Source organism: Musa acuminata, chromosome BXJ3-5 (assembly GCF_036884655.1).
Source record: "Musa acuminata AAA Group cultivar baxijiao chromosome BXJ3-5, Cavendish_Baxijiao_AAA, whole genome shotgun sequence".
NCBI lineage: Eukaryota > Viridiplantae > Streptophyta > Magnoliopsida > Zingiberales > Musaceae > Musa > Musa acuminata.
Window position 1 is genome coordinate 35,733,775 of NC_088353.1, and position 13,946 is coordinate 35,747,720.

Here is a 13,946-nt window from a genome sequence, read left to right on the forward strand (position 1 = left end):
AATTTTCTGTCCTTTCTATTTTATCTATTTTGTTCATGGTCTTGGTTTAACCACATTTTTTTCTCAACTCTCAACATTCAGGTTTTGACCAAAATTTTCTCCATGTTTGTGCCAAGTTAAATGTTCCTATTTCATACCTTTTAGGATTCAGGTGTCCTTATAGTAATATGGGGAAGAAAGAAATCTCTGGTACATATAAAACAAACAGTACTTTCTTTTTTGTTCTAAGATTTTCTGCGCTTGGTTGCATTTTTGAAAGAAAAGAAACTTCATAGCATGTGGAAATTAATTTATGATTTCATGGGCTTATGGACTCTTAAAATTGTCAACATTGGAAACTCTTTTTACCAATGTGAACTCATAAAACACAGTCTTCTAGGTAAAGAGAATTTCAGGTGACATTTGATTTTGCCTACATGTAGATCTTCTGATTTAAGAAACTTTCAGTATTTTTGTTCTTCCCCTGAAATCTATTCAATGCTGGTTTTTCACTCACCATCAGTATTATTTAATAAACATGATCTGTTGCATGAAATTTGACATTACTAGGCAAACACTTACAAATGATCATTAACATCTTTGGTTTGCAAGGACGAAAGCCAAAATCTGCATCTATACTTAACTGTGTAGGTTATGCTGATTGTACTGATGGTGTTGGTTGATATTGTGAAACTTCCATGACTATGTGCAATCATTACCCCAATTAAAACAAACAACTTCAATATTCAGCTGTAATTCCAAGAACGATGGCAGCCTGTTTAATGGTAGGAACTTTTTGTCTTATTTGTCTGCTAGATGAATATTGCCGCCATAGGAAAACTCGTCTTTCTGCATTTTTTCTTATGAATTCTCATGTCTAAGGTAGTTTCTTTGGATGCATGAGATTTTATTTAAAACTGAAATGATAGGTTTTCCTATCCACCAACGGACTTAGCTCTAGGTAATTATTCCTTTTTTGCCTAAATTTGTTTTATCTTGGAAGTCAGGCTAACTTAGAAGATTGATATCAGACCGATGTCCAGGATGACAAGGCTTCTTTGTTGAGAGTTATATAACCATGTAATGTTTCATCAGCCTGGTGACTCCTTTTCTGGTTGCTATTTCTGGATTCTCCGGAGAAGATGGACAAAATACATAGATATTATATATGACCTTATTAGTGCAGGAACCTAAATTTGGTGATGAAGCTGGTTAAATTTTTCATTTTTTTTAATGTAAATTTTTTCTGGTACATGATTGATGCATATATAAGAACTCAGATGATATTTTTTATTTTGTACATTTTATTGATGAAAACCATGGTTAATTTTTAGGAATAATCGACCAATGATGTGACTATGGGAGATTTCTTCTGCTACTATTTTCCTGCACTTCGAACACGGGTTCAATCATTAACTTGATAAGTATTACATGTATTTTGCTAATTTCTGATGATTTATTGACTCTCACCAGAATTCCAAATACAGAACAATAGTTTGGAAAGTAGCTTCTGCATATCACGATGTACATGATGATGATTTAAAGAAAAAGGTATTTCATTTCGAAAGTGATATGAATTGTTGAATGCCACATCTATGAACAACTTGACCACATGTCAGATTTCACATTAATACACCTTGTCCAAGATTTCTTCATGTTTCTTTGTTGGTCATCCCTTGTTTTGTAATCTGTGATTGATTTAAACTTTAATTTGTTACTATGTTTGATAGCCTGTCATTCCATTCTCAACGCCACATAATTTTGACATTTCATTTACATGGTACATTGGCATTGCAAGAAGGATTTGAACAAGAAGTTTTGCACAAGCACAATTGCAAACTTGTCATAAAACGACACTATGAGGTTCAAGTAGAGTACAACTGCAAGATTTATACTGCTTTTAACGAAGCATTTATTTAATGGAGTTTGTTTGGTGAGAACCTCTTTACAAGCATCGTACCTTAATTTCCTTGCTTGCTGAGGTGACATTAGACACTGAACAAGAATGAGCATTCTATATCTCTACATTGTAGTGACCTGGCTTTGTAGCATTCTATATCTTTTGATCATATCAATCCTTTCTGTAAAACTTGGCCAAACCTTCTGCAATTTTGAAAAAAGATATTAAAGAATAGGAAAGAATTAATCTGAAGTCTGATTTATTAATGGATGGCTACCGAACAGCCGCTGTAGCGCTTAGCAGACTTTGATTCAGACTTGGGGCCATTCTCAGTTGTACACTTCATTCAAAAATCAACATGCTTCTCATTCTCTAGCTTTATTATCTAGTACCTGGCACGTGCAATGCATTTTAAAGTTATTGTTTATTGTGTTGCAGTACTTCAACAATTGTTAGATATAATTATTTACACTGAACTTGTCATGATATTGTTTACAGATTCTTTCTGGTCTTGAATATTTATCTCATCTGCCTGTTTCAATGGTCCATTGTCACAGTTCCCATGGCAGCGTTACTACTTTCCGAGCAAGACCCTTGTTCAGGACTCTGGAATTGCCAGGATAAATTCCCTCTTTATGTGTCCCTTGGTATCATAACCTCAACATTTTTGTTAACTTTGAGGCATGAAGGTGTCCTAAACCCTGCTTTTGTCTGGGAAAAGATGTTCAACAAGGAAAACTAGGCTTGTTCACCTCTGATGGCTCACTGCCTACCATTTTCTATGGGAGGAGAGTTTACAGTATGTTCCTTCTGTTCTCTTTCAAAAAGCATAAAGAGCTTGTCTTCTCATCAATTGAATCCTTAATTTAGGTGCATTCCTTGTACTTTCTTGAACTTATTTATGTCTCCAACCTATCAGAAGTCTCATGCTCTTTGTTGGTTACTAATTAATAAAGATTGATGTAAGATCTTCCTTAAGAGTTGCATTCTGAAAGATTCTGAATTGTATGTGGAAACCCATGAGAAAGCTAAGACAAGGGTTGTAGAAGGGCCACCTTTTGCAGGGCAGAGAGACTAAATAATATTTGTTTGCATTGCTTTCCTGGTACCCTGAGTTTACTAATTAATCTAGATTGATGCAAGATCATTCTTAAAAGAGTTACATTCTGAAATATTCTGAAATGTATGTGGAAATCCATGAGAAAGCTAAGACAGGTTGTAGAAGGGCCACCCTTTGCAGGGTAAAGAGACTAAATAATCATTGTTTGCATTGCTTTCCTAGTACTGTGAGTTCACTAATTATATACCTTGGATTTTACTATTGGCTTTTATTAATTCAATCAGCATCTGCAACTCTCTTTCAAAATTTTTGTATTCATGCTGGCTGTCAGTATGTTAAGCCTACTAGTTCTCATCATAAAAGTAGTAATAGAAAACTTTGATGCCATGAATTTAAAAGCAAGTGGCAATTCTCAAGCCAATTCATTATGGTCTTCTCTAAGTTTTTGAGTTTGATATGTTATTGTAGGTTGAAGATTCATATCCAACCTAATAGCTTAGTGGATTTAATACCATCCTAAGAGGATTGATTATATGAAAAGAATCAAATTATGACAAGTTGTTTGGCACTGCCACATCATTCAATGCTTCAATAACACTGTGGAAACAGGCAGCTACACAAACAATAAAAATGCATTTCATACAAGTCATAATTCACCCTTGGAATGGAGTAGATAAAGTAACACTAAAGCAATCCAAAAGACAAAAAACAAATGGTTCATTCTTCCAAAACTTGCTTTATGGGAACTTGATCAGCTCTCATGTTAACCATTCATTATGGTGTTCCATTATTTCCTAGACATTATTATGATCAATGGCAACACATTGTTCAGCAAAATTAATATACTTAATTCTCAAGTCTATCATCAAATCAAACTCTGAAGTTTTAAATTACTGATAAATCCAATACATGCCACCAATCAAGATGACCTGTCGGCGCGTAAATTAATATCGGATTATATTTATTATTTTTTATGATATCGAGCACTACAACTTAGTGTACCATCGATTCGATGATTCGATCCGTCACAAGAACAACATTTCTATGATTTACTAAATTATTATTAAGGTCGTCTCACCAATACATTGCAACTGGCATTACACATAATGACCTAAACCCTATTTATATTCAGCAAAAAATATTTACCTGAGTTTTTTTTATATGCATATGCAGAGGAAATAATAAATCACAGAAAAAATATTGCTGAAACCTCAGTTAGCCTCTAAGACAGATCTTAGTAGCTCATTTTACCTTGTGCACTGTTCTTGGAACTATCCTGTTTGATACACTGAGGTTTATATGTGACAAGTGCCTTCATTATTTCATTTTTTATATGTACATAATGTAGATTTGTATATTGTATAAATATACGGATGATGGAGAAAGTCTTATACTGATCATCAACTTCCTGACACAGTGCTCTTTGTTTTGGAGTTTGGCACATCAATGGAAAAGAGTTGACAGTAAATACACGGTGGTTGGTCAATTATAATTAATAACATTAAGATTATTTTTTTTATTTGATCAATGATATTAATTTTATTAGAGCTCAATGGCTATGAACAAAAATAATATACCCAACTTCAAAGAGGAAATGGTTGTTCTCAAGAGTTAGGCAGGCATCAGCTTTATTTATCCTTCCCTCATTAACAAAAAAGATTGTAGATTTGTAATAAACTATATTGAGTAGAAAAAAACATGATTAATAATAAGAAAGAAAACCTTATTCCTTTTGATTTAATTCTGCTGCTATAAATAGTCACCTCCTCACTCAACTTAGATTTTTTTTTTTTAATCATGTCACATCACATTTCATCCCACTGTCTCCTTGTCTCCCTTCACACAAGATAAAAACCCTTTTCTCTCTCTCTCTCTCTCTCTCTCTCTCTCTCTCTTGTTTCACTTGTGCAACACCAGAAAACCAGGATCATCCTCCCCTTTTAGACCAAACAACATCTCCACAGCTAGGGAGCTTTCTCTCTGCACTCAGAAGCATGTAATCCCCCTAAATTCTTTCTCTTTCACTCTCTCGCTTACTCTCTCTCTCTCGGAATCTTTTCACCTACCACCAGGGGGTGTGAGGAATCAAACCAGTGAGGCTTCCACCTTTCTCTCTTCTTCTTTTGATCTCCCTCACCTTCTCTTTTCTACTAACCTGTGATCTACTTAAATCTGTCAGGACCTCTGCTTGTTGAGTGTTCCAACCCTTCCTCGCTTCTGACAACAGATCAGCTGCAGCCCTAAAGGTAACCATTCCATACATAAACTGAACTCCATCTCTCTCTCTCTCTCTCTCTGTATATATATCCACCTGCCTTGCTCTTTCTCTCTCCTTCAAGCTTTGTCATGGCTTTGTAGAAACGTTCTCCGCTCCATCCAAAGTAATCAGCGTGACCATAAGACCATTCAAAGCTACTGATTTATCTTCCTTACAGATGCATGCTTCTTTGTCACTTTGACATCCTCATCATCATCATCGTCTTCTTCTAACCTTCTGTGTAGGCGCAAGAATAGTAGACAAGGTAACAGCAGCAAGCAAATCAAGGAGAGAGAGGTCGTTTGATCGGTCTTTGATGGACTTCGTACCTAACCCAGATAGCCCCCACTCCGACAACAGCGGCGGCCTTAACAGCAGCCCCCAGCAGGTTGCGTCCTCCTCCACCGCCACCTCCACAGGAGCGCCCTCCTCCTCCTCCTCCTCCTCATCACCGTCGTTGAGCCGCTACGAGTCACAGAAGCGCCGCGACTGGAACACCTTCGGGCAGTACCTCAAGAATCACCGACCCCCGCTGTCGCTCGCGCGGTGCAGCGGCGCCCATGTGCTCGAGTTCCTCCGCTACCTCGACCAATTCGGCAAGACCAAGGTGCACACCCAGATGTGTCCCTTCTTCGGCCACCCCAACCCCCCGGCTCCTTGCCCCTGCCCCCTCCGCCAAGCCTGGGGCAGCCTCGACGCCCTCATCGGCCGCCTTCGCGCCGCCTACGAAGAGAACGGAGGCAAGCCCGAGTCCAACCCGTTCGGCGCTCGCGCCGTCCGCCTCTACCTCCGTGAAGTCCGCGATACTCAGTCCAAAGCCCGCGGCGTCAGCTACGAGAAGAAGAAGCGCAAGAAGCCCCCGCAGCACCAGCAACACCCTCCGCCGCCACCTGCTGCGGCATAACACCGACCAGGAGCTTAGCAGATACGCCTCCGAGCCTTTCTCTCTTCCAATCTACAGATGAGCTCCAAATCCATATATGATGAGAGTATTAGCTATATCCGTGTGTTAGCCTTTTGTTCTCTTCAAGCCATTAGTATCAGTATCATCAGTTCATGTTGCTTTCTCTTTCCCTGTTCTGATTGAACCTTGGAACATCATATTGCTATATTTATGTCACTATTCCATGAAACATCCCCTCGCCATTACTTGCCTCAGTTTTGTGGAAAGAAGCGCGGTGTTATCATTAGTGTGGCTAACAATCCTAAGGCAAGGAGGCGAGTACTGTACTTGGAGTTTGGAGCTCGCTCGTTGCTTCGGTACTGTACTCGAGATCTCTGCTCTCTTCTCTCGGCCTGCACAACCGAGATCCATTTATCTACTAACAGTAAGCAACAAGGAAAAGGACGTCAGTACGACTTGCTCTGGTCTGGAGCTGAGTGATGAGAGCTATGAGCTGAGACTTAGATTCTTGTTGCAGATCAGAAGCTACTGCTCTTCCTGATCTGTCAATCTCACTCTCTCTCTCTCTCTCTCCCTCTATTTTTTTTCTCTTTATATAGATATCGAAGATGAAGTTGATTGACTTTGTTAGATAATGTTTTCATGCAATTCAGCATTTTGCTTCTCAGTAATTTGCCATGGACTCCTTAACTAAGTGGTGCACTCACAAGCAAATTAAGTTACCATTGGTGGTGTCTTGCAAATGTAACAAGGGACATGTAGACTTTGCTTGCTAGTTTTATGGATTCTAAGGTTACATACACTTACAGGGAAAATATTTTTCTTCTGAAACTACTGAATTATGTTTTTTTTTTCTCTAAATTTCTTATCACAGGATAGAAAAAATGTCTGTAGACATTTGATTTGATGATAGATTTTTGTTGTTGGTGTAAAAAAAAATAAGTTTCAAAGCATGCAAATATGAGAAATCATTGAGACATAGTGCACATATCCATATGATTATATATTACAACTATACTACAAGACAAAAGATGCACTATTCATTGAATCAAGGTAAGTGAAGTTAATAACAACATGTAAGCATATGGAGACAGGCATTTTTGGGAAGTGAATGGTGGATATGATTTATGATAAGACCAGTGGGTGATGGTTTTCCAAACTTCCAATGCATGTTCCTATGTATGATGATTGATGGTTTATTTTGCATGTTTATTTGGAGATTACTCCTCACTAATTAGTTTAACTGGAATAACCTTATCTCCCATGTAGGCATTAATGTGTTATATATATATATAGATCATAGCATTACAACACAATGCTACTTTGTCTCGCATATTCTCTGGCTAAACATAATCACTGTATGATATCAAGTTGCTCATAGACTCATGGGACAATCGAAAATATGTCTGCCAATAAAGTTAATTGCTTGAATATGATTCTCATTGAAATTTCTTATACAGTTAGTAAGTGTTGATTCACACTAGTGTGGTCTGCACCAGTCAAGAGTAGATTCACATAGGAATGTGATGATTTGTTTGGCATTCATATCCTACACCACAAACTATATCTGAGGCTACACCTCTTTTGCTTCTTGTACATGATGCAGCTTGCTGCTGTAAGAATAGGATGAATCTTATTTTGGTTCCTTTTTATTGGTTTCGTTATTGTTGATGCTACTATTATCATCGTAATTTTTTTGTTCTTTTTTACTTTTATCTCATCAATTTCTTCAAGTAAGAAGAAAATTGAAGTCTAATGAGATATTGATTATGCTTTTGTTCTACAAAAACTGATAAATGTGAAATCGATCAAATTGGAAGAGAAAGAAACTTGTTAATAGTAAAACATATCTGTTAAGGTAGAGGTGAAGCAGTGGATCAAAAATGCTACAAAGAAAATTAGCTAAAAGAAGTAGCATTATCAAGATTTACAACCTAATATTCATCAAGAGAGTTCATAGCATCATCTCAGTGAGCACAAATGGCAGTAGCTGCAACTAATAAGTTTCAAGGCTTATTTGACATCCCTTGTGTCAATATACAGAAGCATGTAAATAACTTGTTTTGGTTTCCGAAAACATAGTTGGTGTTTGTCATTTCAACTCATTGGATGATTGGGATCTTGTGATCAGTAGTTCTTAAATTAATCCAGTGTGCTCTGTGGAATTGATGCATCAGCAGTGGTTTAAGCAGAAAGATGTATATTTATTTGCTGTAGAATTGTTTCTGGTGATTGTGCCAAGGGATGCTGTGTTTGCTTGCTGATATCAGGATTTCATAACAGCATGAACTCAATAACCAAATTGCTCATCTTAAACATATCATGGCATGATTTCATAAACATCTTGACCTATACATACATACTTTCTTTCTTTTCTATAACTGTCACCAGAGTCTGTGATTGTGTTTGATTGATGCCATCAACCACAGATTTCTTCTTTAGTTGCATCTCCACATGTAATCCATTTGTTGCAGTCTCACAGAGTATGAGAGTATCAAATAGTCCAATGATTAAAGACTTGTTTTGCATGTTTTAACTCCTTGTGTGATTCAAAGCACTTTGGAAATTGTTATTGCAGGCACACTCACTATCTATCTAACCCCACAAGCTTATGCATTAACTTGTTTTCTTTCTTCCCAAATGTTTCACATGTCGATGCGATTGCAGTTATTGTCATTTGAGCTCTTTTATTGTCAAACTGAAGTTAGCTACCAATACACATATCTTGAAATTTATTGAACGTAATATATGACTCCAATTGTATGGAAATTGTATGTAGTCAGGTCATCTATTGGAAGTGTCTGACTCTCACATGATCAACAGTTTCAGATAGTCAAACGCAGATCATCAACAATGAATGTTTGATGAGATGATATCCAAAACATTAACAGGAATAGATTCTAAGAATAATTATGACTTTGTTTTTGGCTTCAGTCTCCATCATTATTGTTGTTTGTACAAAGTTGTGCTATAGTTATTTAGTGTAATGATGCTGATTGTGAATATTTTGTAAGGAGTTGTGCAGTTTGATTCACAAAGGCATTTGGAAGCATATCATAAAGCAGTATAAAGGCTTTGGATTCCTTCCTGAGAGAGAGAGAGAGAGAGAGAGAGATAATCTTATGGAAATTATAGTGTTGCATCCTTAATTAATTATGTGATTTATATAATACCCCAACTTCATATACTTTTTTTACTGCTGTTATAAACTTTACGATCGATTAAAATCCATGCCGATGATGATGTAATTCTATATTTGTTATAAATATCCCGTTATCGTCTTCGTTCTTTTTCATTCAACCTTAAGGTTAGTAGTATTATGAAATTAACATTTCAAAATATCAATTAACTATTATTTCAAATCAATCGGACACATGTAATCTATAAAGAAGAAAATATTTTTTAGAATATTCTTTATTAAAAAAAATACTTTAATTGGCTAATTTTATAGATGACACTCATGCCAAAGGAGTATCTCATCTCTTAACGATCTGATTGGTTCTTACAGGACAATATTCTTCCACCGAGTTCCATAATATTAATCGGATCCTAACACTACTAATAATAATGTTAAAATATTAAAAGGATAGCCTGAAAGATGTATATATCTCGTTTCCTACATAAATGATGTATTTCTTCTACGTATGTCCATGAGGAGTACAGTTGGGTGCGACAGCTACACGGGCGAGCAGACGAAAGGCAAACCCACACACGTGTGCGCTCGACCGTACGATTTGGCACTCGTGTGATTTGATGGGTGGGTGAGTGCACGAGAGTAGCCGCCCTGAGATGACTCGGCAATAGGGACCGGGACCCGCCAGTCCCAGCCAACCACGAGGGGCTTTGTACCCGATGTCGTGCCCAGTCACGGGCCACGAGGCGCGACCCATCACCGGCGCGGTGACACCAACGCCGTACGTGGCAATGGCATGCATCCCACGCGCGCATGTCCGCGTCTTGCGAATCCTGCAACGGTGTCATGTCGGAGACAGCGATGATGCATGGTGGCCGTGCGATCCTCCTCGTATCCACCCAAGCAGAGACGACAAGCTCGAGCTCTGCTAGTGATGGAAGGCCTGCTGATGCATCACAGTGCATTTTGCGTGCTACAGAAGGGTGTTCGTATGATATCTAAGATGAGGACTTGTGTTCCTAACCATGCAAGCGGAAAGTGCGTGCAGGAATCCATCGTCACGATGGGAGTTGTGTCCTCCATGTTGGGGTTTGACCCGTCCGTACGGTCAACCTTCTTCCCCCCGTCCCATTTCTCATGTTTGATGGGTAGAATAATAGTGCTGCAACGCTCATGGTATCGTGCATCAACTTGGCCTGCAAGCTGCAGAAGAGAGAGAGAGAGAGAGAGATGCTTTGGCATCATTGATTCCATGAACAACGAAGACAGCTGTGACTTGGGGGTACTTGTTGCTGGTGATGTGCACAGATCACAAAGGACAGTACCAGATTGACAAGGGAAGAGCAGAATAGGAAGGTAATGTAAGGAACAATGTGTCTCTTAAATGCTACCTTCAGAAATTGCAAGCATAGAAGAGAGCAATGATTTCTCTAACAACTTCTCATCATAACCTATAATGATTATACATACTCTTTACTTCATTTTATTTGATTCGGAATGATATGTCTGTGAAGTTTCGACTGTAGTTCGTTCTTTACCTGTTGATACCAGCAATCTGGGTCACAGTCTTGGGCCATCCTGATGAGACCAACCAATAGCCTAATCGATTCACACAAGAACAAGCATTCACATATCAAAAGAATAATCTTTTTGAGTGTGTATGGATGGTAAAATAAATAACCTGTTTACATCAAAGTTGTTGTGCAAGAACCAATAAGATCAGAAATAGACACATACACAGGGATGGCAAAACACTTGTGCAACCGGAGATGACAGTGTTTGTGACATCAATTTGAATTACCATAGATCATACTTGTTTATACTTGCACAACAAAGTCATAAAAGATATATATTACCGAGATTACATGAAACCAAGCTTCGCAGTCAATAAATATACTTATCCCTTATCGTAAAGTTCAACCCCAGGGGTGGGTCTTAGAGACCCCCCCCCCCCCCTGACTTAAAATCATGAACTGAAAGCTCTTCAGCTGTATCTGTGAGCACGGAGCTATCTGATCCCATGCAGCAGCATCTGAAACATCTTTAAGCAAAGCTCCTATGTCAGAGCTGAATACATTATAAGTGAGATACTCTCGTTTGCCCACACAAAACCTCCACACCAGACAGTCCCATTTAGAGACGATCAGCATTAATGTCACATTGGTGAGGAAAGATGGCATCTTTTACAAAATTGTCCTGAAAATTCCCAACCGAAAGAACCGTAGATACCTCCTCTAATCAACAAGATAATAGTGCTCCTTTAACCATGAGGAATTATTATACCATTCATCATGGATTCGTACTCTTCTCTGGCCAAGGAGTTTGCAAGATCAAAGACGCAATATAAAGATTTCGGCAGAGCCTTGCAAGCATCTCTGCAGAAAACAAAGCAAAAAAAAAAAAAAAAAAGTAAGTTAGTATAATCAAGTAAAACAATGTGTCAAGTTTTGTATTTGCACCCAACAGCCCGGATAGTGTTTCAGTATCAACAATTTACAACTACCATTAATTCCAATTCCAAGAATAATTTCCATCAGGCTGTGGTGCACAAAAAGAAAAAGGCACATTGCTAGTGGAATAACCAGTGGCAGCATCTTCACAGAAGGTTTTGTTTCAGAACAGCATAGCTTTTTTCTTTTCAGCACATATGAAGAAGGTCCTCTTGCAATTTGGAAGAGAGAGAGATGGCAAATTTGAACTTAATAACTGGGCCAAGACAATCAAGAGCTTCAAACAAATTCTGATATATTCAGGACGAAATCTCATCTCATTGCTTAACCAAAACACAATACCTCCCTGTTCTTCTAAGAATACATAACAGCAAAAGCAGCAGTGACAATGCAAAAACCATTATGGACGAGACAAAGTTACCATGGATCCATGGTGGTTAAAGATGAGATAAGTATTATGAAGAAGCGATAGAGTTATAGAGGAATCTTCTATATTTCTCTCAAGAATTTTTTTTATAATTTTAAAAATTCTATCTATTTCATAACCCTGGGTTTATATAGTCCTCAAAGATATATTACATTAATTATCTTCAAAATGAATCATTCTCCTTCAAAAGATTCTTTCAAGAATCAATAACCAATTTGATTTGTTCGACATTTAATTTATTTTTTCCTTTTGATGTAATGAATCTCCCTTTTGATGCAATGTAATGAATCTTTCTTTTGATGAAATCAATCTCTTTATGATACTTGAACAAGTTAAATTCCAACATTTTCCCCCCTTAAACTTGTTCAATCTAACATGTCAAGTTTCTTTCGAAATTATTGAATATATACATCTTTGACATCCATTTGTAATATTTTTCATTTCATTTGAGCTGCTAGAGAGATAAGTAATCTTACTGTCTCCAGTCGAGCAATTGATGCAAATATTTCTTTATAGTTAATCCCATATTATTGTTTGTATCCCTTTGCAACTAATTGAGCATTGTATTTCTCCACCTCTCCTTTTGTATTTCCTTTTGTTTCGTAGATCCACTTAACATAGATAACTTGATGGTCTTCTGGAAATATAGTAAGCTCTCATGTATCATTTTTGTTAATGACATGAATCTCTTCATTCGTAGCTTGTCGTCATTTTTCTTCTTTACAAGCTTCTTCGAAGGTTAATGGATCATAACCTTCTATATTGTTAGTATCAATCCTTTGAGTCACATCATATAACTCATGAATCAATCATGTCCTTCTTATAATTAGACTTCTTGAATTATGTGACCTAGCTGATCTAGGTGATGATTCCGGTAAAGTCACTTTGGTGCTTGCTTGTATTATATCATCCTATTCTAAAGTTATAGCTTTCTTATGTTGCTCATCACTTTTTCAGTTCCAAATCTGTTGTTCATCAAACTCAACATCTCTTGATATCACAACTTTATTTGTGATAGGATTGTAAAATTTATAACCATTGGAATTCTCAGAATAACCTAGCAAAATGTATTTATGACTTTTATCCTCTAATTTTATTCTCTTTTCTTTTGGTATCTTCACAAATGCAATACTTCCAAAAATTCTCAAATGATCAACTTTTGGTTTTTGTAAGCTTCATGCTTTTTCTAGTGTAACATTACCAATCCGTGTTATCAGAAACCTATTAAGCAAATAAACTGCACAAGCAATAGCATCTCCCCAAAATTCTTTAAGAATTTTTCTTTCCTTTAACATACATCAGACCATATAAAGGATAATCCTATTTTTTCTTTCTGAGACACCATTTTGTTGAGGTGTATATGACACGGTGAATTGATGTAGAATTTTATTATTTCTACAAAAACTTTCAAATTCATTTGATATATATTCACCACCCCTATCTGTTCTTAAATATTTAATATTACAATAAATTTTTTTTTCAACCAAATCCTTAAATTCTTTTAATTTGCTTAAACCTTCTTTCTTTTCTTCTAACATATAACATAAGTTTTGCTACTATGATCATCAGTAAAGGTAAGAAAATACCTGCTTCCTCCAAGTGATACTGGATTGATAGGGCCACAAACATCTGAGTACACAAGATCAAGTCGATGCCATGCTCTTTTTGTTCTTCTTATTGAATCTTGGATTTTGATGATGAAATCAATTATAAATTATTTGATCTAATCTATATGTTAAGAAAAGTATGCAGAATTAACTACGATAGCAGTAAGTGTTGAATCTCGTATTTTGATGATGAAATCACTTGATATGTGTTTATGTTTTAATCTGCATT

The 13,946-nt window shown here is 36.9% G+C and overlaps 1 protein-coding gene across 1 annotated transcript; it reads left to right on the top strand.

Annotated features, from left to right (window-relative positions):
- Nucleotides 1–4,824: 4,824 nt before the first annotated feature.
- On the top strand, nt 4,825–6,331 carry LOC103985822 (protein G1-like5). The gene is made up of 3 exons (XM_009403667.3): nt 4,825–5,032; nt 5,119–5,185; nt 5,442–6,331. Exon 3 carries the CDS (start codon nt 5,513–5,515, stop codon nt 6,098–6,100), a length of 588 nt encoding a protein of 195 aa, XP_009401942.2. The 5' UTR covers nt 4,825–5,032; nt 5,119–5,185; nt 5,442–5,512; the 3' UTR covers nt 6,101–6,331.
- Nucleotides 6,332–13,946: the final 7,615 nt, after the last annotated feature.